This window comes from Vipera berus (genome assembly GCF_964194415.1).
Source record: "Vipera berus genome assembly, chromosome: 5".
Taxonomy (NCBI): domain Eukaryota; kingdom Metazoa; phylum Chordata; class Lepidosauria; order Squamata; family Viperidae; genus Vipera; species Vipera berus.
Genome location: NC_138207.1, coordinates 62126669 through 62153823, shown reverse-complemented (window position 1 = coordinate 62153823; position 27155 = coordinate 62126669). Strand labels below are relative to the sequence as shown.

Sequence of the window (27155 nt, the reverse complement as noted above, 5' to 3'; positions counted from 1 at the left end):
TCATTCATTCCCTTGCAAAAAATTCCGACTTTGTGATTCACTTCTGAGAGCTGATGAATTTATTGAGCCTCTTTTCAGCATCTTATTTATTATGTCTTTCCATGTTTTCTTATACTGATGTCGTAACAAAGAATAAACGAAGGGATCTGAAACAGCTTTACTATAGGCCAGACACTTGGAAATAACTCCCCAGTGAGCATTGATGGGAACTATTGATGACAATTCTAGTAATCTGCCAAGAAAAAAAGAGAAAGGAAAAAAAATTAGTCTCAGATAAAGATATCGAGCATTTGAATGTTCTACATTAAAACAACGTTCAAGAACTCTATCTCTACCAGTCATAACCTCTGAGAAATTTATATGCATAAGAAAGTAACAAACTATTACTGGACATAAATAAAACTGCCACTTGGTTTAATGCATGTTCTCCAATCGATATGTCTAGTCTCTAAGAAATACACTATCTTTTTTATATCAAAATGAGGTGGGTAACTTTATTCTTGAAACTATATTAAATCCATTGTATTTATGCAATTAGTGGAGACACTTTCCACTGAGATGCAGAGAAGTGGACAAAAGGTGGCTTGAAAGCGGATTTCTTTTCCAACTGATATTTTTTAATAGGGATGATTTTTTATTGTCAAAATTGTTGGGCAAAGAAGATGGTTATCTCTCCCTCCTGTAATCTTCCTAGTGCTAACTAGATAATGAGCAAGAGAACGCAAAGGTTACAAGTACCACTTTTTCCCATTGAATAAGCGATGGTTGGTCTGAGGATTATGCTAAATAAATAAATAAATAAATAAATAAATAAATAAATAAATAAATAAATAAATAAATAAATAAATAGCAAGATAATTTTTTCTTGGACACCATCATACTAATTGCAGAAAGTCTATATACTGTAGAATATAATTACAGTAGAGAAATAAAGCATCCCCAAGGCTTGTTAAAGATTTCGCATAATGTCTAGAGAAAGTTTGTGAGTATGTATGTGTGCATACCTCCTGTTTTGCCAATTGAGTGATCAATGAACACAGCAGTAAATAAAGGAATTTTAAGCTTTATTCTGTCAAACAATCATAAAAAGCATAACATAACAAGCATAAAAGTGTAACATAAAAAGCATACAGTACATACCAAGCAATATAATATCCATATCTCTTTAAAGCTGCCAAGAGCTACTTAATAACAACAGCAGAGGTATCCTGAGGGTGGCCAGTTTCCAGTTTCCATAGTACCTATGCTAAGTTCTGTGCAGAAGCTCCCCACAAACAACAGTCACCCCAAAGCTTTATTAAAACCTGTCACCATGTCTTCATAGCCCTGCTATGCTTATAAGACTGCACCATGCCTCGGAGGTGGCAACTGTCCCTCTTCAACCAGCTGCCTGCTAATTTGCCGAGGTCCCACATGGCTGAATGCATCCCGGCATGGCTGGTTTCCCTCCCCCCAATCCTGTCCCTCCTGGCTTCGCATGCTCTCCTTTTCCCAGGGACGACCCACTACATCACCTCCTCAGCTGTTGGCCGACCATCTATCTCAGAGGCGGCTTCTTTGAACTGCTGACAACGGGTTGCGGAGCCCCAGAGTGTGTCTGTCGAGGGGCTGGCAGGCTGTGGCTACTGACAGACACCCTTGGCCCCCATGCGCTTGCTGGCCTCTGTGTGCGGGGGCCGATGGTGTCAGGCAGCAGCTGCCCCAGCCCTTGTCTTGCCCCATGGCAATGGGACCCCACCCTGCCTCGCCTCACCCCACAGGATGAGTCTCCTGCCTACTGCCTCACTTGCCAGAGACCTCCTGGAGCTCCCCCAACCCTACCCACCCCCAGAGGTGTCCCTTCCCATGAGCAACATTGAGGTGACCACACCCACCTTGGCCACACCCACCCAATCTTCCATGACCACCACAGCCACAGCCACCCAGTGGGCCACTCCTACCTGGTACCCAGTGATAGATAAGTGGGTTTTGGGTTGCAGTTTGGGCACTCGGTCTCTAAAAGGTTTACCACCACTGTCCTAGACTTTTACAGCAATCTGAAGATCCCTGCTCTTGACTCTATTATTTAGCAAAGAAAAGTGGAAAAACAAACTGGATAACTCAGAATAAGCTCTAAATTTCTAGATTTTTCTTAATATGGAGCAGCAATCAAAATTAAGTCATTAAAATTCTTGAAGTAACAATATTCTTCTGCATTTCTACAACAGCTCCCAGAGAATCTGATGAGAAAATATACTGAATTCTGCTGTTATGGACAGATTATTTGCACAATTTCAGTGAGCAATGATGAAGGCACACAATGCCCCATATTATCAGTACTAATAAATGGATGCTCATTATTTGTTAGATTTAACAAAATCTTTTCCTGCATAAATTTTATACACACACACACACACACCTTTTAGGCACTGTACTGTCCAAGTTCAGTTCCTGAGTGTAATTTCTCATGAAAATGGATGAGAGGGGAAGAAAGATGCAACAGGAATTTGAGTTCACCAAAAACACTACACAACATCTCTGAGGACATGTCTGCACCACATAGCATCGATCTTGGTACTAGCCCATTTATGAGGCAGGTTGAAGCCAAATCAAGTGGATCTGGTATATTTCATCACAAAATAGAAAAAATGTTCTCTACAAATATTCCATGTTGCACAGAGAGGAAATCTGTGGAGGGTCAATGAACTGCCCTACTTCGAGATTGCCTCTCTATCCAGCCACAGAGCACTGTTTTGGCTAACAGAGTGGACATAAACTTGTTTAATCACTGTTCCTTTTTATGGGGGGGGCAGGAAGATATTGATATTGATATCAATACTGAAGATATTGATCTCCTAGTGACCTTTCATTTAATTTTTAATATGAGCTCTCTCCTTTTCTTTCTCCTTTAGCTGAAATGGAGACATTGGCTCTATCCTAATCCTAGGAGGAAATGAAGTAGAAAAGTACAAAGGGGTAGTGGAAGAAAGCGTGCTGGGAATGATAACTTCAAAGAAAAGCAAATTCCTCCCTCCTCTATTGAGGCATTTGTTTTGAGTTCCCTACAGATGGAACTATTTCCTATTTTTTGGTTGATGTTCACAAATGCTCTTTCTGGGTGAATGTGCACCCTAAATTTATGAGTTGAAGAGTCTGGCTTTTGAGACAGGAAAAGTTCTCAAGCTCCCATGCCTCACCCCCACTGCATTCTGTCATCAAAGAATGAGTGATAGTAAAAGCAGGAACAGAAATCTGCTGCCCTTATGTGAGGACCATGATTCTACTGGCCTCACTCCTGAGATCAACATACTTTCTTCCCATCTTTCAGGACCAAAGTAAAGCACATTGGTCTCTGTCTCTCCCCCTCCCTCCCTCCCTCCCTCCCTCCCTCCGTGTGTGTGTGTGTGTGTGTGTGTGTGTGTGTGTGTGTGTGAGAGAGAGAGAGAGAGAGAGAGAGAGAGAGAGAGAGAGAGAGAGAGAGAGAGAGAGAGAGAGAGAGAGAGAGGACAAATATGGGAATCTTCCTTCATAGAGAAAGAACAGTCAAAGAACTTGCTCACAACTGCATCTGCAGAATGAACCAATACACCAAGAATATTTATGAGTACTACAATATAATGGTAGCATTGGAAAGCTGTAGCATATATGACCTTCAAGGGAACAATTAGTTCCACTTTCTTATAATTAATTTCTGTCAAACTGTCAGTTTTAGAATTTTCACATGCAGTGTGTGCCACTCTTATCTGTAAGATCTCTATTAAAAATATTTAAATGTATACAGGCCATTTTGGATTTTTCAGTATTCAGAAGGTTTTACAGTATTGTTATCAAAGAAAAGGAACAAGAGATTTTAAAGGAGAAGCTAAAGTGTCTCATTATAGGAAAAATATAATTCATACACTAATGTCAATTGATTAATCTTTAAGTTGTCAATCTATATGTAGCTTTGAAAAAATAGATATGAGCCACTGGGACTCATTCCATGCATAATGAAATAAATATTTCAATGAATATTGAAAATAAAGAATAATGCCCTTTGCAGAGCTTGGTATTTTTTTATGTTAGGGAATCAAGCAAGTGTCTTAGATGCAATTATGATTTGAATTTTAAAAGGGGGAATATAACTCCCTTTCTGTTTTTAGGGAGAGAGTAATAAAAGTCTACATAAACTACATGGCAAAGACAGCAAAAGATAACTTTAACCATTAATCTAAGAATAAACTCTAGGCAGTAGCTGTTATCATTATCTGATTGTGCCTTTCTGAGTCTAGATTAATGTTTCTCAACTTTAACAATTTTAAGATATAATCATAATCATAATAGTAAAGTTGGAAGGGACCTTGGAGGTCATCTAGTTCAACCCCCTGCTCAGGCAGGAAACCCTATACCATTTCAGACAAATGTCTGTCCAATCTCTTCTTAAAAACTTCCAGTGTTGGAGCATTCACAGCTTCTGGAGGCAGGTTGTTCCACTGGTTAATTGTTCTAACTGTCAGGAAGTTTCTCCTTAGTTCTAGGTTGCTTCTCTCCTTGATTGGTTTCCATCCATTGCTTCTTGTCCTGCCTTCAGGTGCTTAGGAGAATAGCTTGACTCCCTCTTCTTTGTGGCAGCCCCTGAGATATTGTAACACTGCTATCATGTCACTCCTAGTCCTTCTCTTCATTAAACTGGACATACCCAATTCCAACAGCCGTTCCTTATATGTTTTAGCCTCCAGACCTCTAATCATCTTTGTTGCTCTTCTCTGTACTCTTTCCAGAGTCTCAACATCTTTTTTTATATCGTGGTGACCAAAACTGGATGCAGTATTCCAAGCGTGGCCTTACCAAGGCATTCTAAAGTGGTATTAATACTTCACGTGATCTTGAATCTATCTCTCTGTTAATGCAGCCTAGCACTGTGTTGGCTTTTTTTGGCAGCTGCAGCACACTGCTGGCTCATATTGATGTGATTGTCCACTAGGACTCCGAGATCCCTCTCACAGTTACTACTATTGAGCAAGGTACCCCCTATACTATACCTGTACATTTGGTTTCTCTTGCCTAAATGTAGAACCTTACTTTTTTCACCATTGAATTTCATTTTGTTAGATAGCGCCCAGTGTTCAAGTCTGTCAAGTCTGGACTTCAATTGCCAGAATGCTGGGAATTGAATTCTGAGACTTGAAGTCCACACTTTTTAAAGTTTCCAAGGTTGAGACACATTAGTCTAGAACAGGGGTCCACAACAGTACTGGGCCATGGCATGCCAGCAATCAGGCCGCACAAACAAGTAAAGCCCCATCCGCGAGATGCAGGCGGCACACAAACCTACGTACCCTCCAGTCTGCGGAAACACCTCTCTCCAGAAGAACCGGTCCCTGGTGCCGAAAAGGTTGGGGACCTCTGGTCTAGACCATTTCTTGATCCAGGCATGGGATTACAAATTTGAATGGTTTCAGTATTTTCAAAAAGATCTTTGCATCTGGAATTTATCAGAGACAGACAATAGCCGACCTCCCTAGCATGCTTGCTTTATAAAAGGAAAAATTATTTTAGCAAATTTAGAAAATACTAGCCATATATTAGTCCTAAAAGCCCTCAGAATAGTATACAGATCATCTGGTGGTCAATTTATTTATTTCCCTTCTTTATTATTTTTATGAATAATTCAAGGCAGAAAACATACTTAACATTCTTTTTTCTTCTTATTTTCCTCACAACGACAACCCTGTAAGATGAATTGGGCAGAGACAGAGTGACTGGCCAAAGGTCACCTAGATTGGTTTCCCAGTTTCTAGTATGGTGCCTTAACCATTAGACCAGGGGTAGGCAACCTCGGCTCGTTTATGACTCATGGACTTCAACTCCCAGAATTCCTGAGTCAGCTATGTAGAAGCTCTGCAGCTGTGTAAACTTTGACACATGTTTAATGATGCTGTTGACTTTCTCTATGATAGTGCTAGATTATTTTTGTCCTTAAGAACATCCATTCTAATCGCTCAGTTCTGCTGTGCAGAAGAAAACAAGGTTATCATTCACATGTGCTCTTGCATTCTATTGCTACTACTACTAGCAATAGCAATAGTAGACTTATATACCCCTTCATAGTGCTTTACAGCCTTCTCTAAGCCAGACATGTCAAACTCACGATGTCATGTGACATCGCACAATGTATCGGAATGACTTTCCCATTGCCAGCAATGGATGGTGTGGCTTCCGGATGATGTGTCTGGCCTGCGGGCCGACAGTTTGACACCCCTGCAGTTTACAGAGTCAGCATATGTTGGAACTCATTGTTGGAATATATTTTTGTGCAACAACCACAGTAGTATTTAGACCAGGGGTCTTCAAACTTGGCCCTTTTATGACTCATGGACTTCAACTCCCAGAATTCCTCAGCCAGGCACACTGGCTGAGGAATTCTGGGAGTTGAAGTCCATGAGTCATAAAAGGGCCGAGTTTGAAGACCCCTGATTTAGACAGTAAATGGCAGTGTTTACAAGTTTGGATCTATGGTATATCTATGGTTCTCTTTGTCTTAGGTAGAGTTTCCTGTTTCCTGTTACAGTTAAATCAGATAAAGCAGCAAAGCACATGGTGACTGTACCCTTTGTTTGTTCTGCATTATATCCTGTTTTTACAACCTGACATTAGGTATCTTGTTCTCTTTATAGAAAGGAATGCTTGAACTTACTGGCAGATCAATTGCCATCAATTTTGCCTTCTAAAAAAAGCATTTAAACAGTCAGCATAAAATAGAAGACAAAAATAAAACTACAAAATATTGCAATTTAATATTAACAGACACTCAAATGTATGAATGCTGTATAAGTAAATTTGTTTATATATTTTTAGAAATTGGTGGATGAGGAGAATTTGCCCAATACAAGGAGAAAATCTATGTTGTTACTAAGAGTTGACATGATGTAATGGCACATAAACAATTAGTAAGACAAAACTGAGATATATATTTAGGAGAATAAAACCAATTCTTGTTCAGGAAAATAGTTACAGTGAACCATTTCCCAATACTGGTAGCCTAAATGTTCTTTAAATTTAATTATATTTGATAAAGCACATTTAACATTAACTGATCAGTACTGGTATCAGATAATAGGGTGATTCAAGTATTAGCCTATCACAAGTTATATGCCTACAGAAAACAACTAAGCACAAAAAATATTGGACACTAATTAAAATAAGTAATAATCAACCCCTGCAAGATGCTATTGGCTAGGGATGATTTAGAAGAGTTTCAGAACATGCACAAGCAGAGTACTGCTTATAAGAACAGAAAGCTGCCTTATACTTATTCCAGTGACTTTGTAGAAATGGCAAAGATCAAGCTATTACTTTTTTGCTAAACACAAATTCATGGTGCATTTATATAGATATGTATATTGAATTATTTTAGACAGTATTAAATTATATTTGTCATTTTAAATTGATCCATTAGAATATCTATCTATCTATCTATCTATCTATCTATCTATCTATCTATCTATCTATCTATCTATCTATCTATCTATCTATCATGATCTATCTATTGTCCATCATCTCTCTCTCTCTCTCTCTGCCATCTATCTATCTATCTATACATTATAAACACATTTTATAGTGATCAGGCAGAAGAGATTTTTGTCTTTCAAAGTTGTTCTTAACCATCTTATTTGATCATATAAGCCCAACTACATAATAGTAAATCCATCCATCAATCCATCTATCTATCCATCCCAATCTACCGGTAATTTCTCTACTCATAGGTCATCTATTTATGTTTACCTCATACCCCAAACTAACCACTATGGGAATGAGTCCAAGCTATAATGGAGGAGTATTTCACAATCAATATGTCAACTGACAAATTAGCAAACAAAAAATCAAGTAGTACAATGAAAAACAGTCATTTTGCACTATTATGTCTTTTGAGCCAGTAACCACAAAAATGAAAAATCTGATTATATACCTACTCTCCAGAGAAGAAACTAAAAGAAGCTATCTCTCATTCCAATACCTTGCAACACTAATCCATTATCTTTTCTCTCCCAAATATATCGCTCTGTCCCAACACATTGTTTTCTCCAAACACTGATCAAATAGCAGGATAGATTAGTCTTATAATGATGGAAAAAAAGAGACTCTGCTAGGTATTTTCAACATATTGAGAGTACCTCGTCTTAAATTCCCTAATTAATCCCCTTAATTTCATGCAAATATGAAATATTTTAGGGGAAGCACAATTGCCAAGATTAAGGAATATTATATCACTGTTAGTCTCTGAAATTGACTGGGGCAGTAAGGGAAGAATTATTTTAATACAATGCCTCAGATAAATCTGGATGATGTAATGATTATCTACCAGGGACTATTTTGTTCATTTTCAGGTGTTACTCAGTAAAATAAAGACAAGAGTCCCGATATTTGTCTCTTGAGCAATACATGTTTATTCAGCTGAATAAAGATGGGCCCCTCAAAGCAAGAGGGAACCCTGAACACACTGTGATACTCATATTTATATACTTACTACATTGCTTACTTCACCACTCAGAAGAACTGGCACTCTACAGATAAAATAAGGAACTACAGAAATAGTAAACCACCTCCCTTGGTGTCATTCCAAGGACATCGGGTAGTAACTCAGGGGCTTTGGGTGTTCCCTGCAGGACTTTCCATGACCCTAAAGGCCTGCTGAGGTAACTGGGTTAACTGCACGTAAGTCCCTTCGAGACTATAATTAGATTACTGATCAACTGGACCAAAGCAGTTTTCTCTTCAAATTTGGAATTTGATTTAACATATTTTAAACAGCCTGCCTGATCTCAATGTCTGCGAATGTATCGGTAAAACAACACACAGAATTCTCAATAGGCATAACCACAGACCACTATAACTGAAAATTTTGGACACTGAAAATATTTGAAATCCAGCAATATGGAGATACCAAGGCTGGATAAATAATTTATTCAAAGAACACTTGATAAGAGCTATTACATGTACCAGATAAACATTTCAATTCATGAGTCAAAATATAGACGTGAAAGATAAGAACTGTATTTGATAAACTCCTCATGTTTGGACATATGTACATTAATTATTAGCACCAGGAAACTAACATCAGTATGCATACTGCTTTAAGTTTCATATGTGTGCCAAGATATTCTTATTTTTTCCATAAATAAATAAATCTACACATTCCAAATGTTCATAAAAGCTAGCATAATCTCTCAGATTTTTGCCTCTTGTGCTGTTTCTGAAGTACCACAATCAACATTTCAATAATTTATTTCAACTAGAACAATTTTAAATGATGTTTTTGATTACAGTTTTCCCCTCAGTCTTTATTTTGCAGTAGTAGTGAACTGTTTTGACAATCGTGGTAGAACTGAGATTTTTGTGATCTTGTGTTAGTTAAACTATACACTCTTATTTATTAATAACTCTATCACCGGCAGTCCTTGCTTACAAATTGCCTGAACTAGCAATTGTTCAAAGTTACAATACTATAAAAAAACAACAACTTTGCAACCAATCCTCACATTTACAAGCACTGAAGCATCCTGAAATCATATAGCTGCCATTTGTGTGTTTCCCAATCAACTTGTGATAAGCAGATTTACTGTAATAGAGAATGCAGAAGTAAAATAAGAAGTCACAGACACATGATTTGCCTCACCGTGGTGACTTCCTTAATGATGAAATGGGAAGTTAGGTCATAAATCTGTCACAGTCATGTTATTTTCCATTTAGTGACCTTCGAGCTTAGCAACAGAGTTGTCAGTCTCAAATGTGGTCACTAAGCAAGGACTACCTATGCATATATTTTGGCTATATACTCCCTTCCTATTATGTTACTATTACTAGAAGCATTTTTCTAATCTTCTTTAATATATTTAGCAGTGATAAATCCTGGCTGAGGTTCCAAAGTGATAAAGCTGGGCTATTAGTAATCATCACCATGTGGAGGTCACTCGAAATGTTCTTTTACAATGATATATTTGTAATATGGCACAGAGCAAAGATGTCACTAGTAATAGCCAAAGGGAGCAAAGTAATATGAGAGAGTGTCAGGAAATTATCCAAGGTTAAATGGACAAATAAATTTTATTAGAGATGAACATCATAAAATACAGGTCTATAAGCATTATGGAAATATATGACATGACATCTTCCTCAAAGATGTTTGCTATGGCTTGAAATATCAATACACAAATAAATGTGGGTACAAGTATTTATGCATTACAGAGCATAATAGACCTGTTGCATTTTAGGGTCAACATTCTAAAAACTTTCTAATCTCATTCCAGTCTTCACAACATTTATTGGAATATTTATAATGCAAGAAACAAAATGCAAGCAGTGTAGTGAAAAAAAAATCCTGAGCAGAATGTTGCCTAGTGAACATTGGGTATATCTTTGTTTGGAAAGGATTGAAGTGGCATAAAACTTACCTTGTGATTACATACGGTGCAAAACAAAGTATAAAAGTGCCAATAAATGTACTGATCTTCTTGGTTGCTCGTTGTCTCCGTCTCTTTTGTTCTTCTAGACATCGCTCTCTTACACTATGCAGCATTTGACACAAACAGAAAAGTCAATTATAAACTGAGGTTGTATTTCCACATTTTTCTTTAGCCAGTTCAATATGCATTTTTCCAAGAGGCATTCAAATTGTGTAGGATTATTTTTCTGGATCTTAATGTTTCTTGACAAAACATTAAAGAAAATGTATCCTTTGCAACAAATCATATTATAATATAAATTATATTTATGGATATCCTACATAAGTAGATATATGGTAAGTTAATGTACCCCATGTTGCTTATATTCATGTTGTAAAAAATAAAGTTTGAATATATGTATGTGCGCTTATATACAAAATCTATGTAGGGCTGCACAGTTTTAGTTTTCAGAACCTTGCGGATTTGCAGAAAAGAAGTAGCAATAGCAATCTGAAGTCTAAAGGATACAATCCCATAAAGCCCTAAATGGCATGGGACCAGATTATTTACGAGAGCACCTTCTGCCGGCGTTAACTTCCCATCGTTCTGTGCGCTCCCACAGAGAGGGCCTCCTCAGGGTGCCGTTGGCCAGGGAATGCCGACTGGCAGCCCCCAGGGGGAGAGCATTCTCTGTGGGCATGCCTGCCCTCTGGAACCAGCTCCCTGTTGAGCTCCGGACGGCTCCCGACCTTCACTCCTTTTGCTGCAACCTGAAAACTTGGTTATTTGAGCTTGCCGGCCTGGACTGAGGGATTGGAATCTTAAATTTTTAGAATGTGATTTATTTGTTGGGGCTAATTTAATTTAATTTATTTTTAACTTTGTATATTGTGTTTTAACTGCCCTGTACACCGCCCCGAGTCCTTCGGGAGAAGGGCGGTATATAAATCCAATAAAATAAATAAAATAAATAAATGAATGAATGAATGGATGGATAGATGGATGGATGGATGGAAGGAAGGAAGGAAGGAAGGAAGGAAGGAAGGAAGGAAGGAAGGAAGGAAGGAAATATAATAGGAATAAAAAACTATATCTCCCCCACCTCTGATCTTCAGTTCTAAGCAGCAGGATCCAAATGAGAGATTTTCCTATTCCGCTTTCATTTGCATTAGATTTCTCCCTTTGGTCTGACATTTCAAACAATATATATGGATTCAATTATAATAATAAGCAATCTGACAATGACCTGTAAAGCTGACATAAGTGATAAATCATATATTGAGCCCTTATTGATTCAGGCTATTACCAAAAGTTTAACTAAAGTTAATGTAATAACTTTTAAATATTAATCTGAAACATGCAAGTAAGCTTGCAAATTAGAGGAGCAGGTTATTTAGAAAGAGGGATAGATGGCTCTTTAAAAATTGGCTTCACTTTATGGAAAAGACAACTTCTATTAAATATAGCTCTAGTGACATCTCTGGGAACCTTCCCTTTGGACTAACAGCAGTTTCAGGCTAGTAAACCTTAGATGAACCATGATTTGCAATCCAGTCTGGATATTCCTTATTTCACTGTTACAATGGAAAGACAGAAAACTTCACATGAAATACAAATTATTTTTATAAGTTTTTATTGATTTTTTTAATACAATTCAACAGTGCTTATTCAACAAATGTGTTGTCTGAGTTTATCTGAGTTGAAATACAAATGAATTTTTAACATCAATCCTTCAGACAAAAATTGTGTATAATTCAGTATAAGAACATAATTAGTAGGTCCTGTTGTGTCATCTGACAAAATGTAAAATATTATCCTAATCTGGCAGTCCAGATAAACTGAAAACATTTATAAAGTTTATCAAGTTATCTTGGAATATCATAGATGACTTGTAAACTGAGATCCAGCTGTTTGATTATAAATTGCTCAAGCCCGATATCATTATAACTGATTCTACCTTGAGCACAATATATTTTGAATTTGCCCATACAGTGTTAATTTTCATATGATGTTAATACATTCAAATAAGCTGTTCTACATATATTTAAAAATTTCTTTTGTTAAATATATGTGATAACAATTGTTAATCAAAGCAACAAGTATTTGGCTCCTTTCCTTCCTATCCTTCCTATTCTTATTTGGCTAATAAGGAGGAACCAATAAGTGGAGAATAATAAGAGCTAGTTTGGTGTGGTGCTTAAGGCATCAGGTTGACTCAGCCTTCCATCCTTCTGAGGTTGGTAAAACGACAACCCAGATTTTGGGGGGGGCAATACGTTGAGTCTGTAAACCACTTAGAGAGGGCTGTAAAGCACTTTGAAGCAGTATATAAGTCTAAGTGCTATTGCTATCAGGTTAGCAACTGAGAAATCATGCCACCATGGTTGTTTGGGTAATCTTGTGCTAGTCAGTCTCTTTCAACTCTATGGCAAACTACTTCTGAAATCTTGTCAAGAAAACTGCAGTCTTCTTTAGAGAGTCACCAGGAGTCAGGATTGACTCAAAGACATTTAAAAAAAAAGAACCAAAAGCAAAAAATGGCTTGTAAGCTGCATGGCAAACGTAGGATTCAAGTTATTCTGCCTGGGAATGGGCTAAGGTAAGGGGATGATTAAATTTGCATGAGATGCAGTTGGATCACAATGACTGACAAATTGAGCCAATTCTGGGGTTTTTTCTGCCATGTGAAAAGCTATCAGGCTCCTAAAATAACCATGAGAGCCTGATAAAACAGTTTATTTTTTGTACATAGTTTAGAAAAGTAACTGTGGTGAAGTATAATTTATGTTTGTAAATTTGTTTGTTCAATTGATGTGAAGCCAAGTCACTGTGAAATAGGACAATTGGGGGAACATTTTAGTCATCTGAGATAGGATGGATGTCTTTAATTCACCATGTAGAATAGAATAGAATAGAACAGAATAGAATAGAACAGAACAGAACAGAACGGAACGGAACGGAACGGAACGGAACGGAACGGAACGGAACAGAACAGAACAGAACAGAACAGAACAGAACAGAACAGAACAGAACAGAATAGAATAGAATAGAATAGAATAGAATAGAATAGAATAGAATAGAATCTGGAAGGGACCTTGGAGGTCTTCTAGTCCAGCGCCCCGCTCAAGCAGGAGAACCTATACCATTTCAGACAAGTGACAGCATCCAAATGAATATATTCTAATAAAGTTTATAAGTGAAGTGGTACAACAGAGACCATTTCCTTCTCTGGATCTATATACCTTATAGCCACTGTGTTCGCTTTTTTGGCAGCTGCAGTACATTGCTGGCTCATATTTAAGTGGTTGTCCACTAGGACTCTTAGATTCCTCTCACAGTTACTGCTATTGAACCAAGTACCACCTTTTCTAAACCTATGCATTTGGTTTATATTGCCTAAATGTAAAACCTTATTTTCCCCACCACTGGATTGCACTTTGTTGGATAGGGCTAGAGTTCAGGTTTGTCAAGATCCTTTTGGGTCTTGAGCCTATCTTCTAAAGTGTTGGCTATTCCTCCCAGGTTGGTGTCATCTGCCAATCTGATGAGTTCATTTTCTATTCCCTTCCTTTGTCAATCTGCTTTAAATAATTAAGTGGAACTAGCATTGATATTGCTCTCAAAATATGTAACAGTCTGGATGCAATGTTTCTGATGCAATATTTTTCATATTACCAGAAAATAATTATTCTTTACTAGTGAATTGGGAAAAAAATCAAGAAATCTGTGAATGTTGGGTGGTAAAAGAACAGGGAACTTAGACTGGAAAGAAAAAAATGACAGAGATGAAAAGAAAAGAAAAGAAAAGAAAAGAAAAGAAAAGAAAAGAAAAGAAAAGAAAAGAAAAGAAAAGAAAGAAGAAAAGAAAGAAGGAAGGAAGGAAGGAAGGAAGGAAGGAAGGAAGGAAGGAAGGAAGGAAGGAAGGAAGGAAGGAAGGAAGGAAGGAAGGAAGGAAAGGATACATTAGAGATATGCTAAACCTTTCAAATTCAAAATATTTTGAATGTGGAATATTATGGATTTGAAAAAAAATGTTCTGCTGATTCTGGAAATGTTTGAACTCCAAGTTATAAGTTGAAATAATTTTTATGCTTTAAACTATACTGAATGAAAGGAAGAAAGATAGTGATGAACCTGTAGATTCCATTTTGATTATAAGGTATATTTGGTTGATTTTTAGGTCCAATTTGAACAATTAATTTATTCCTTAATCTATTCATTAAATTAATACATGCAACCTTAATTCAACAGAACAGTAAATAGCTATTTTGAAACAGAGCTTTTGTGTATTTTTAAATACTTTGAATCGAGTACTGTAAAATTTGCTGCATCAGTAGGATAATGGGAGGAGTTAGTTTAAATGCTTAAAGTAGGCTAAAATAGGGATTGTGAAAGTTGGGGATTCAGGACACTAAAAAAATCACACGTGAAGAATGAATAAGACATTTTATCACAAAGAAGGCTATATGTAGATGCTATGTCTTCAGATGGTTTGCATATGAAACATCATTCCCTTCTAATTTCATGATGCCTTAGCATTCAGTCACCAGGGAGATCAAATTAGTACATTATCTTGATATAAAGGGCCTTTGGGAATTATTTTGGGGGAAATTCTCCCAGTCATAAATTTGCAATATACAATCAGTACAGTACTGTAAAAATATGGGTACCAAAATCAAAAGGCTGGGTGTAACCAGTGCTGAATTTTCCAGTGTGTACCAATCCTATCACAGTGGTAAATTATATCAGGCTATAGTACTTCTTGACATTTTGTCTGACTGTAATACAAATTTCAGTGCTATAAGAGGAATAGTATTTATAGCTGAGCTTTTTAATTCTTTTCAATCAAGGACTGAACTAGCCTTTAAATACTGGGTCAAGGACCAAATCTCAAGGGGTAGATGGAACAAAGACAAAAACAGGAAAAAAGCAAAGATGATCAATAAATGGGTTCATTTTTAAATGTAACATCTTAAGTTCAATTGCAACTGATAAGATTTTTATGCATCTTATCTCTTTTCATCTCATTGAAAAGTTATAATTTGATGGCACCTTTTTGAGGAGTTTTGGAGTCACATATTGCCATGATGAGTGTCTATGAATTTATTCTATAATGAAATGTATATCCCATATTTGTGTTTGAGTAAACAATCAAGGCAACTTACGGAATTTTAAGAATGTCAAATACAAAGATAAAGTAAAAATAAAAAATTAAGATCATGATCAGTAAAATGCAATAAAATAATTAACATCAAGAGCTTGGTGACAGATACATTTTGGCAACTTTCCTAAATACTTAAAAGAGAAGAGGCTGCATCTACTTGGAAGAACACCCTCTCTTACACCATTAAAAAAGCTGAGCTTCTTATAGTGGAGGCATCTTCACATGGTCCTCTAAGTCAGGGCTTTTCAACCAGTGGTACATGTACCACCAGTGGTACTTTGGCATGTGGCAGGTGGTATGCAACCATCCTAGAGAAGTGTAGTGGGGGAGGGGAATGAGCTGAAGCAACCTAAGCCTGAGGGAGAAGCAGCTGTAGGTGCAGGACTGTCAGGGCTCAGCAGAAGCCCCAGGAACGCTGGCAGGGCTCCAGCTGATTGGCACTTCTGGAAGCAACGTGGAGCTGGAGGTGAACTGGAGAAAAGGGTGGTGAGGAGCAGATATAAAAGTAGGCGGTTTTGGTGGGAAAGGGGGGAAAAAGACAAAAAGAGAAGGGGACAGAGAAGAAGCTGTGGAAGGAGAGCTCATCAGGCAGGGAGGAAAAAGAGACAGGGAAGAAGAAGCAGTTGTTGCTGGAAGTAAAGGTCCCCTGGTCCATTTTCTCCAGCCAGGAGAATGCAATCAGCTCTGATGAAATGAAAAGCCAGGAGGCAAGAATGTCGGAAAGAAGGTTGATTTATTTCAGAAACCAGTGGGTTTCTGGTCAACTGGCAGCTTGATTGAATTACTATAAGGATTTTTGTATAGTTTTTACAGCATTTTATAATTCAGAGGCTCATTTGTGTGCTTTGGTTGTTGGAATATTTTAGTCTGTTTCACAAAGGCTAGCAATGAGTCCAAAGTGTTGGCTTCCGTAGGTTTAATCCCTTTAAACAAATGTAATTAGTTTTACTCCCTTATCTTGAGTCTGTCTATGGCTTTTAGAAAGTTTTCTTTCTAGGTAGACAAGCTTAATTTAAAGTTATCACTTTTTGCAATTGCCGGACCCTGGTTGCTAGATTGTTTAAACTGAGACATGCCTGAGGCAGCTTAAATAAAAGAAAACTTAGTGTTTCTTTATTCTGGGAGGCTTTTTTGAGCCTTTCTTGCTTTGCACTTGATGCCTGTGTTTTTGAGGGTACAGTGAAGGGACTGGGGTGTGTGTGCATTTTTACTACACTGTGGAAGGAGAGCTCAGAAGGCAGGGAGGAAGAAGAGGAGAGGGAGAGAGGAAGAAGGGCCGACCAGCCAGCTGGTAGTGATGCATATTAATAAATATGGATAAGTTCATCATACATTTGTCAGTACAAAGGGAAAGTGATTCAGCAAAGGAACTGTCACCAAACAAGTTAAAAGTGGCACTTCCCCCCTTTTTTTCTACAGTTTGTAACATTTTATTAGATTATAGAATAAAATACAAAAATACGAAAGCAAATAGTAGGGCACAGTGAGGAGGAAAAGGAGGGGGGGAAAAATTTATTTATTTTTATTTTATTTTAATTCCATTTATATCCCGCCCTTCTCCGAAGACTCAGGGTGGCTTACAAGCTTAGCAGTAGCCTTCATTCTATGTATATGCCTGCTTATTAGGGCTTTCACACACACCCCAAGCGGCATTATTACAAAGTCAGCTTATTGCCCCCAACAATCTGGGTCCTCATTTTACCTACCTCGGAAGGATGGAAGGCTGAGTCAACCTTGAGCCTGGTGGGACGCGAACCTGCACTAATTGCAGGCAGCTGGTGTTACTTAAGGAGGCATTAGCCCACTGCTCCATCAATGAGAGGGAGAAGGGAAAAAACAGACTTCCTCTGTTGCAGTAGAACAGGGGTGTCAAACTCAATTTCATTGAAGGCCACATCAGCATTGCGGTTGCCCTCAGGGGGCCGGGTAGGTATGGCCTGGGTGGGCGTGGCCTACTGGGTGGGTGTGGCTAGAGTGCGTATGGCCTACTGGGTGGGCATGGCCAGCTCTACATCGTTCGCATCAAGGGTGCCTATGGGGGCCTGGGCAGGAGTGGGACAGATCTGAGGGTCTCTGGCAGAAGGAGGGTCTCTGGGCCGGGGCCAAGGCAGTGGCGGCCGTTCCCTCACTGTTTCCAGGATGGCTTCACGGGCCGCATGAAACCACTTCGTGGGCCGGATCCGGCCCCCGAGCCTTGTGTTTGACATGTCTGCAGTAGAAGGAAGCATTAACATTGAACCTCAACTTTTTACTTTTCCATAATATTATAAACTAGCCATCTCTATAACAACAAATGAATCTAATCAGTAAAACCCAAAATCCTCCCTCCTTTTTTTTTAGTCATCAAGTTTTTGACACCTTGCTAAGCACTGGTGGTACTCAAATATAGTCATGTCCTAAAAGTGGTACAATCTGTGAAAAGGTTGAAAAGCCCTGGTCTAAGTTACCAGGCTGGTTCATAGCAGGAAAGGCAATCTCTCAGATACAAGTAGTTCTTGACTTACAACCATTCATTTAGTGACCATTCGAAGTTAGAATGGCACTGAAAAAGAGACTTACAACCATTTTTCACACTTATGACTGTTGCAGCATCCCCATGGCCACGTGATCAAAACTAGAGGTTGGCAACTGGCTCACATTTGTGACGGTTGCAGTGTCCCAGGTTCATGTGATCATCTTTTGGGACTTTTTGACAAGCAAAGTCAATGGGGAAGCCAGATTCACTTCACACAGTGTTGCTAACTTAACAACTGCAGCAATTCACTTAAGAACTGTGGCAACAAAGGTTGTAAAACGGAGCAGAGCTCACTTAGCAAATGTCTTGCTTAGCAGCAGAAATTTAGGCTCAATTGTGCTTGTAAGTTGAGGACTACTTGCAACCAAGTTGAAAGTTGTTTAGCACTTAAAATTGTGCCCAGCAGAATAGGAGGTGGGAGTATTGGATACATATGCTGCTTTGAGTTCATAAAAAATAAAGGCAGGATAAGACAAGTAAATGTCATAAACAATAAATAAATGATTGGGAGCCAGAACAAATTATTGCTGTAGAAACATACTCTTTATTATACCACTACAAATCCAATGACAATTAGGTATTTAGGAGCACTCCCAAAATGGATATTCTATTTTAATTCTAATGATATTTTTTTACTGTTCATGGCCCAGAGTCCATTAGGATGGACTGGGGAAGCCTAGAAATGTCATTTTAAAAAGTAGATAAAGGACAGAAAGAAAAAAGGGCACATCACTCAGCTCTGAGATTAGATAGAGTTAGATTATTCTATTGTGGAATATCCCATATCTAACCTGTCTCAAACATCAGCAAAACCTGTTTACAAAAATAAAAGTTTCATGCCTTAATTGATTTTGATGAGTTAAAGTCCAAATTGGCAGATAGAAGGATAAGGAGAAAGGATTCTAAAAAATATAGTGATATTTTTGGAGAGGGAAAAGACAATAATAAATAAAGAGAACACTATTCTAAAATACTATACTAAAAAAATAGAGTATTTATTGTGATTGAAGAATGAGAGTATTTATGACAAATAATGGTATTAAAGGTGAAAAAAAACATAGCTACTTGTTGATAAAAAATTTCTGGAGGTTTCAAGGACACTTCTGTGTAATTTCCTTAGCAACCGTAGGGAAGAGATTTGCCAAAGTCTTCTTTCAGCGTGCAGAATTAAATAAAATATTGAACTTTGCTTTGCCAAGACTCAACTATTTCAGTTTTAAAATACTTTCTTCCTTTGTTTGGTTACAATATTGTTCAAAGGTTATTTGTTTGCTCCAAAGAAACAAGTACTGGTTACCAAAATGCGGTAGTTGGCATTTTAGCTCAAGCTTTTTAAATATCACAATATTAATACTTAGGCTTTCACTGGTTATATAGCTCAGTTAATGGTCTAATGGATTTTTTTTAATTCCATTTATATCCCGCCCTTCTCCAAAGACTCAGGGCGGCTTACAAGCTTAGCAGTAGCGTTCATTCTATGTATATGCCTGCTTATTAGGGCTTTCACACATCCCCAAGCGGCATTATTACAAAGTCAGCTTAATTGCCCCCAACAATCTGGGTCCTCATTTTACCTACCTCGGAAGGATGGAAGGCTGAGTCAACCTTGAGCCTGGTGGGATGCGAACCTGCACTAATTGCAGGCAGCTGGTGTTACTTAAGGAGGCATTAGCCCACTGCTCCACCAAGGCTCTTGATTTACACAGCAGTTCTCTGCTTTCAGTAGAATTTATTCCCAGGATATGTTACTCAGAATGTTTATAAAACTCCAAGATTAATGCATTTTGTTATATAAATAAAACAGCCTTCCTATTATTAGATCAAAGAGAAACAGAATGTGAGACGTCATGCTGTATCATTTATATATTTGTTCTACTAGTTCCAGTATATACTGTATGTACATAAATATCTTTATGTATGAATTCTGGTAATATGCAGTTTTCCTATTTAGAGTAATTTTGAGTATCTCCTCTTGTTTATCTAAGCAATGATTCAAACTTTTTGACACATCTATTTTTATAAACTACTTTCTGCTTTATCAGTTTTCCCACTAATAGTCTTTGTTATCAAGTTTCTTGCAATTGGGAATATAAATGTGCTTAAGAAATGTAGACATTCCATGGAAAATGAATTCTACGCCAGCATATAGCTAGCAGAAATAATCTTGCTGCGCAACTTTGATTAAAGTTTCCCAGCCAGCTATGAGTGTGGGAAAGCTAGGAACATGATGCTCAAGCCAACTTGTAGTTTGTTAGTTAGCACTGGAAAACAAAATAATACTAACGGTAGAGCAGTCTTTCAAAATTAATTCCATGTAAAATTGAGTTTTTGCTTTGAAATTGGAATTTGCATCTTTATATCCATACAATTTAGGAATCCAATTATATACACATAAAGCAAATTGCCCTCTTGTCTGCCATCCTTACTTAACATGATGTTCAAAAAAGCTGTGATGGAGGAAGTTAATCCTAACAACAATGCCTTAAGTCAGAGGCATCTAAGGTTACAAGATTACGTTCATGTGGAGGTACACAATCTGTAATTAAAATCATGTTCAGTACTATATACTAAAAAGCAAATGAGATAAAGAAAATGAAGGGTGAGCCAAAAGGGCAAATGATTAGAACAAAGAATATTGAGTGTAATTTTTCATGTAATTAATCCATTTATTTATAATTATTAAAATTATCAATATAAGTTACATGCTTAAGCTTCACAAATGAAATATACAGATAATAACTATTCTCCTTCTAACCATAGCCAATGACATATCCTCAAAAGACCTAAAACTTCAGCTGCTACCGCAATCTCATGTGGACATTATTCAATATGATTTTTTTAAAAATGCTAGCTAGAAGGCAAAGATGTCATCAAAGTTAAACTTCAGTCTCAACAATAATTCCAAAGGTACCATTTTCCAATATTGTTATTTGTTTTCTAAATAACAACAACAACAACAACAACAACAACAACAACAACAACAACAACAACAACAACAATAATAATAATAATAATAATAATAATAATAATAATAATAATAATAATAATAATAATAATAATAATAGAGTTGGAAGGGACCTTGGAGGTCTTCTAGTCCCATGCTCTGCTCAGGCAGGAAACCCTATACCATTTCAGACAAATTATTGTCCAATCTCTTCTTAAAAACTTCCAGTGTTTGAGCATTCACAACTTCTGGAAGCAGGTTGTTCCACTGATTAATTGTTCTGTCAGGAAACTTCTCCTTACTTCTAGGTTGCTTCTCTCCTTGATTGGTTTCCATCCATTGCTTCTTGTCCTGCCTTCAGGTGCTTTGGAGAATAGCTTGACTCCCTTTTCTTTGTGGCAACCCCTGCTATCATGTCACCCCTCGTCCTTCTCTTCATTAAACTAGACATACCCAATTCGAGCAACCATTTTTTATATATTTTAGCCTCCAGTCCCCTAATCATCTTTGTTGCTCTTCTCTGTACTCTTTCTAGAGTTTCAACATCTTTTTTACATCGTGGTGACCAAAATGGATGCAGTATTACAAGTGTGGCCTTGCCAAGATGTTACAAAGTAGTATTAACACTTCACGTGATCTTGATTCTGTCCCTCTGTTAATGGAGCTTAACACTGTGTTGGCTTTTTTGGCAGCTGCAGCACACTGCTGGCTCATATTTAAGTGATTGTCCACTAGGACTCCTAGATCCCTCTCACAGTTACTACTACTGCGCAAGGTACCACCTATATTGTACCTGTGCATTTGGTATTTCTTGCCTAAATGTAGAACCTTACTTTTTTCACCATTGAATTTCATTTTGTTAGATAGCGCCCAATGTTCCAGTCTGTCAAGATCCTTCTGTATCTTAAGCCTATCATCTGGCTATTCCTGCCAACTTGGTGTCTTCTGCAAATTTGATGAGTTCCCCATCTATCCCCTCATCCAAATCATTGATGAAGATTTGAAGAGCATTGGGCCAAGAACAGAGCCGTGGGACACCCCTTACACACTTCCCTACATGCAGATGCAGTTCCATTGAGGACCAGATATTGAATACAGCTGGTCAGCCAGCTACAAATCCATCTGAGACAGCTATGAATCCATCTGATTCTCATTTAACAACCTTCATCCAAGTACTCATCAGGGCTGACCCTGCTTAGGTTCTGAAATTAGTTAATGTCAGCTAAGTGCTGTCAGTTGTTGAGGCAAATTAAAATTTAACTGTTTTAAGTCAGCTGTATGTGAAAACAAACAGTGATGCAGCAAGGAGTTGTCCACCTTTGCTTTAGAGCAGGGGTGTCAAACTGCTGGCCCACGGGCTGGAGCATCACAGAGAAACCACGTCCATCCCATTGCCGGCAATGGGAAAAGGTTCAGAGACGTCGCACAACGTCATGTGACGTCGTGAGTTTGACATGTCTGCTTTAGAGGGTTTCAATTTCTCTGTAAATCCTTCACAAAAATTAACAAATTAGAAGTTTTAAAGCATCCTCAAAAGATACGTGGGCATTCTACTTTTTTTTACAATTAGTGGTCAATCTTTAATCATTCAAGTGTAAAACACCAGAGATTCTCCCTTCTTACTTAAAATAGTACAACTGCCATTCTGAGCTCTTTTAGTCACTAATAGAAGGCCTATAAGTGACTTTATAATGTGCTATATAGCACATCGAGAAGTGTTGATTTGGTTACTTAGCATCATTCCTTCAAATGCCCAAATATAATCCATATTTCTGTAATAAGCATCACAGTCAGAAGGAAGCTTTATCTCATGAATTGTAAGGTATGAAGGAAAAAAGAAATACAAAGGAGTGCAATTGATAATAGTTATGGGAAATAGCTGTGGTTCCCAGAAGTCATTTTAGTTGTAGAATCACTATAACTTTGAGATCAATTGACTGACACTGATATTTATATATATATATATTCCAGAGTGTAGTTCTTTTTCTTCTGAATTATTCACTTATATTTAAAGGTAAAGGTAAAGGTTCCCCCGCACATGTGTGCTGGTCATTTCCGACTCTAGGGGCCGGTGCTCATCTCCGTTTCAAAGCCAAAGAGCCAGCACTTGTCCGAGGACGTCTCCGTGGTCATGTGGCCGGCATGACTAGACGCCAAAGGTGCACGGAATGCTGTTACCTTCCCACTGTAGTGGTCCCTATTTTTCTACTTGCATTTTTACGTGCTTTCGAACTGCTAGGTTGGCAGAAGCTGGGACGAGTAACAGGCGCTCACTCTGCTATGCGGCACTCGGGATTCGACCCGCCAAACTGCCGACCTTCTGATCATCAAGCTCAGTGTCCTAACCCACTGAGCCACTACGCCCCTCACTTATATTTAAACACTGATTAATCACAAACAGCCCAGACATATTTTCAAATAACATCAAATATTAGATATTAGATACCACATACTAACCTCACTTTCATCTTAATTAATAGCCTAAACTACTTAAAAGACATATAGGGAAAATATTTAACTTAATGTTTAATTTTAATTTTAATATTCATTCTAATTACAATGATAAAAGGCCCTTTTGGTGTTTGCAAAATTGGTTTCAGATCTTGGTTTTGTACTGGATTTATAATATTCCATTTTATAATTTGTCCAAAAGCACATTGTCACTTTAGAAATAAAGGAAATACTCCACTTTCAAATTAATCTCAGACAGGTGTCTGATGATAAAGAGACTCTGCATCTATTAAAGTGCTTATCCCATAATACTTTAACCTCTGATAGAAATACATGTCCCCTTTATGCAAACTTTTTTAACCAAATGAAGTTCTAGTACTACTTCAGTGGTGGGATTCAGCCCGTTCGCACCACTTTGGCAGAACCAGTAGCTAATTTTTTGTTGTGCGGGCCCAGAATGGACTTCCGGAAGCGGCACCAACACAGAGAACCAGTTGTTCACATATTTGAATCCCACCACTGTACTACTTGCCTTCTACATGTCTATCATGTGTTTTAAATTGTGTTAGAATTCTTCTATAAATTAATTTCCTTGTTCCCAATTCACATAACTTTCATTCCATTTTACTGGAAATTCCATTTTACTCTGAAAAAGCATTCAAAATAATTTGCCTCAAAATGATTCAAGTTTGAACTAGCTGTGTTATATATAAGACTTCTAAAAGTTGTCTCTAGGTTACTAAATTATAGTGATTTATAGAATGCTGCCATTGGAATGGGTTCACTTCCATGAATGCTGCAACCTTGATCTAAATTACAGTCCGGTGTTATTTTTAAATATAAATGTATATTGGGACATTTAATCATAACTTCCCGATAGTTTGTGTACCTTGATTTTAAGTGGTCTTGAGATGTCAAGCAATGGATTGGCCATTAATCTGAATTTCATTTCTGACCAACTCCCATAGTAATGATAGACCTTTACTTCCTGTTTCATGCTAGCCTACGGCTGAGGTTTTTTGGGGGGAGAGGATGATTTATTTATTTATTTATTCGTTCGTTCATTCATTCATTCATTCATTCATTCATTCATTCAGTTTATATGCCACTTACTTTGGCAACCCCTCAGTTTCTAGTTCCATATATCATTTTTTAAAAAAATCTTTCAGTACCCTTAATTTTAAAAATGGGATGCTCGACTAATAATAAAGCAAAGAACTTCAGCACAATATTCTTCCCCTATGGATCACTTCAATTTTATCTTAGAAAATAAGAAAGAATGGCAACAGTGTCTCTATGCTTTAAGTATACTCAATTGCCCAACAAAAGGGCAAGGCCCTTAGGAACATTGTAAGAGATGGGATTAAGATGATTGGCATTCTAATCAGTTAGTATTTTCTGATTGGTTATTTATTTATTATTTTATTTATTAGGCTTATATGGTTGCCCATTTCACCAAGACAACTCAGGGTGATGAATAATAATACAATAAGATAATGCCCGTGTAACAACCATAATATAAATATATAAAAATTGGGGTTAAAAATGAATACTATTAAAACTAAGAGTGAAACATACAAACGCCCCAATGACCACCATTTTATTAGTAGAAAAGTTCCCAAGCAGCCATTTTGTGAGAACACCCACAGCATGGTCTCAGAATTCAAAATCTGCTTACCACTCCCCTAAAAGTAGAGACCCATTGTAAAAATGTGTGATATTACTCCTTATTCTTTTCTCTGCACAATTGTCTATTATTTCTTTGTACTGTATTCTGTGTTATAAATATCATTATAGTTTCAGTAATCCCAAATTATTTTTTCTTGTTAGAGGTGACAAGCTACTAGAGTATATTACTTCTACTTCATTTATTCATATATGATAATTGAACCTTGTGTACACCTTTATTTATTTCTTCCAGTGACATCTTTACAGTGAGTTTCTATATTATCCATCACATTTCTTTTTTTTTTCCGGATGATCCCTCCCACACACACCTCTACACGTAACACACAAATACTTTGAATTCTCAGTAAACTAAACAGATTGCTCTGTGATTTTGCCCCTCGAAACATTTCTTCATCTCCCTACAGCAAAATCTAGTTTAACTAAGATGATTAGATCAGTTTTCCCACTGAATCTTCTCACTTCTTCTCTGTAAGTCTCTATTTCACAGATCTTCCAGTTATATTTCCTCATTCTATACCCAGTTTCTACCTTCCCACTGTTTATGCTTTCTTATCATAATGATTCCTTCTTTCACCTCTAGCTTGAGATTCACCTTACTGTACATAGAAAATGTGGGTTGATTTAAGGACTCTTGAGTACACTTAACTCAACTTTCTTTAGTTGTCAATATGAATTTGAATCTTAATGCTATTTTTGATGTATTTTTACTAGTTGGTTGCTTGTGTTTATTTTGGAATAAATATTTCTCTGGGCATTTTCCTTCAAGGAAAGTTATTGACTTTACAGTGACATTCCAAAATGCACAAAAACAAAACAAAACAAAACCCAGAATGACATGTAGTATGCTATTTTCCCACTGACATATCTTAAGGGCAACCAGAAATTGCCATTTGATTTTGTTCATACAGCATGTATGAATAACACTGATTAACATTAATGAACAGGCATTGGATCTATTCACTCACTAGCAAAATTGTTGAAATGCACTACTCTAAAGGAAATGCATTCATATGTAAACTTTGGGGTTCCAAGACTGCCTTCAAAACACATTCCTAGATGAGTTTTCTTTCTCTGCCAAACACCCCTAACACATTTTCAAAATATTATTGGCAATAAATTTTATAGCTACGGTGGAATCTGGGAATAGAAAAATGCAGAAGAAAAGCAGGGAAGAGCTGCATTTTAAAATAATTGGAATCAGACAGACGATAATTTTGTCCAACAAAATAGTAGTGTGTGATCTTGTTAGTAAAAGATGAAGGCATCTCCTTACCTAGGATGGATGTCCACAAGGAGCACAAGGGTCTGCATAGTAATCACGTCAATCCTTTTACAGTGAAAGCGTGCCACCTTCAGCACTTTCAGATATGTGAAACACAAGACTATGAGAGAGAGGAGAAAGCTAAAGGAATGAAAGATTCCTGTGAAAATCATAAACTGGGTCCTGTCCTCCAGTCTCTTGTTGCACAGGGTGCAAGAGGCATAAAGGTGGTGGAATCTTACCCAAGAAAGAGAAGTTGCCACAATTGGGAAGGATATTGAGTGTAACCACGTGTAGCTCAGTATGAGGGCAGCATCTTTGTAGCGCATCTTGGAATGGTAGTTCAGAGGAAATACCACTGCTATCCACCGGTCAATGCTGAGAGCTGCCATGCTCAGCATGGAGTTGGTAGTCAAAAAAGTCTCTAAAAACCCCACTATGTGGCAAAGCTGGTCTCCTCCAGGTGGTTTCTTGTAAATGATCCCAGCCAGAGTGAGGGGCATGTTCAAAACAGTCATCAACAAGTTGCAGAAGGTCAGGTTGAGGATAAACAATCCCGGGACTTGCTTGCGGATATCTGCACTATACAGAAAGCAGATCAGCACCAAAACATTGGACAGCAACGATACAAGGATGAGCACCACAATCAAGAAAGCCAGGATCACTTCCCAAATGTTCATGGTGCCTCCATTCACAGGAGGAACATTTCCAAAACTGCACCCAGCTGGCAT

General features: G+C 37.5%; 1 protein-coding gene across 1 annotated transcript; it reads right to left on the bottom strand.

Annotated features, from left to right (window-relative positions):
* On the bottom strand, positions 1-27155 carry GPR26 (G protein-coupled receptor 26; the record flags this gene model as incomplete). Its single annotated transcript, XM_081328265.1, has 3 exons — positions 1-232; positions 10410-10523; positions 26437-27155. 3 exons carry the CDS (start codon positions 27153-27155, stop codon positions 1-3), a joined length of 1065 nt encoding a protein of 354 aa, XP_081184391.1.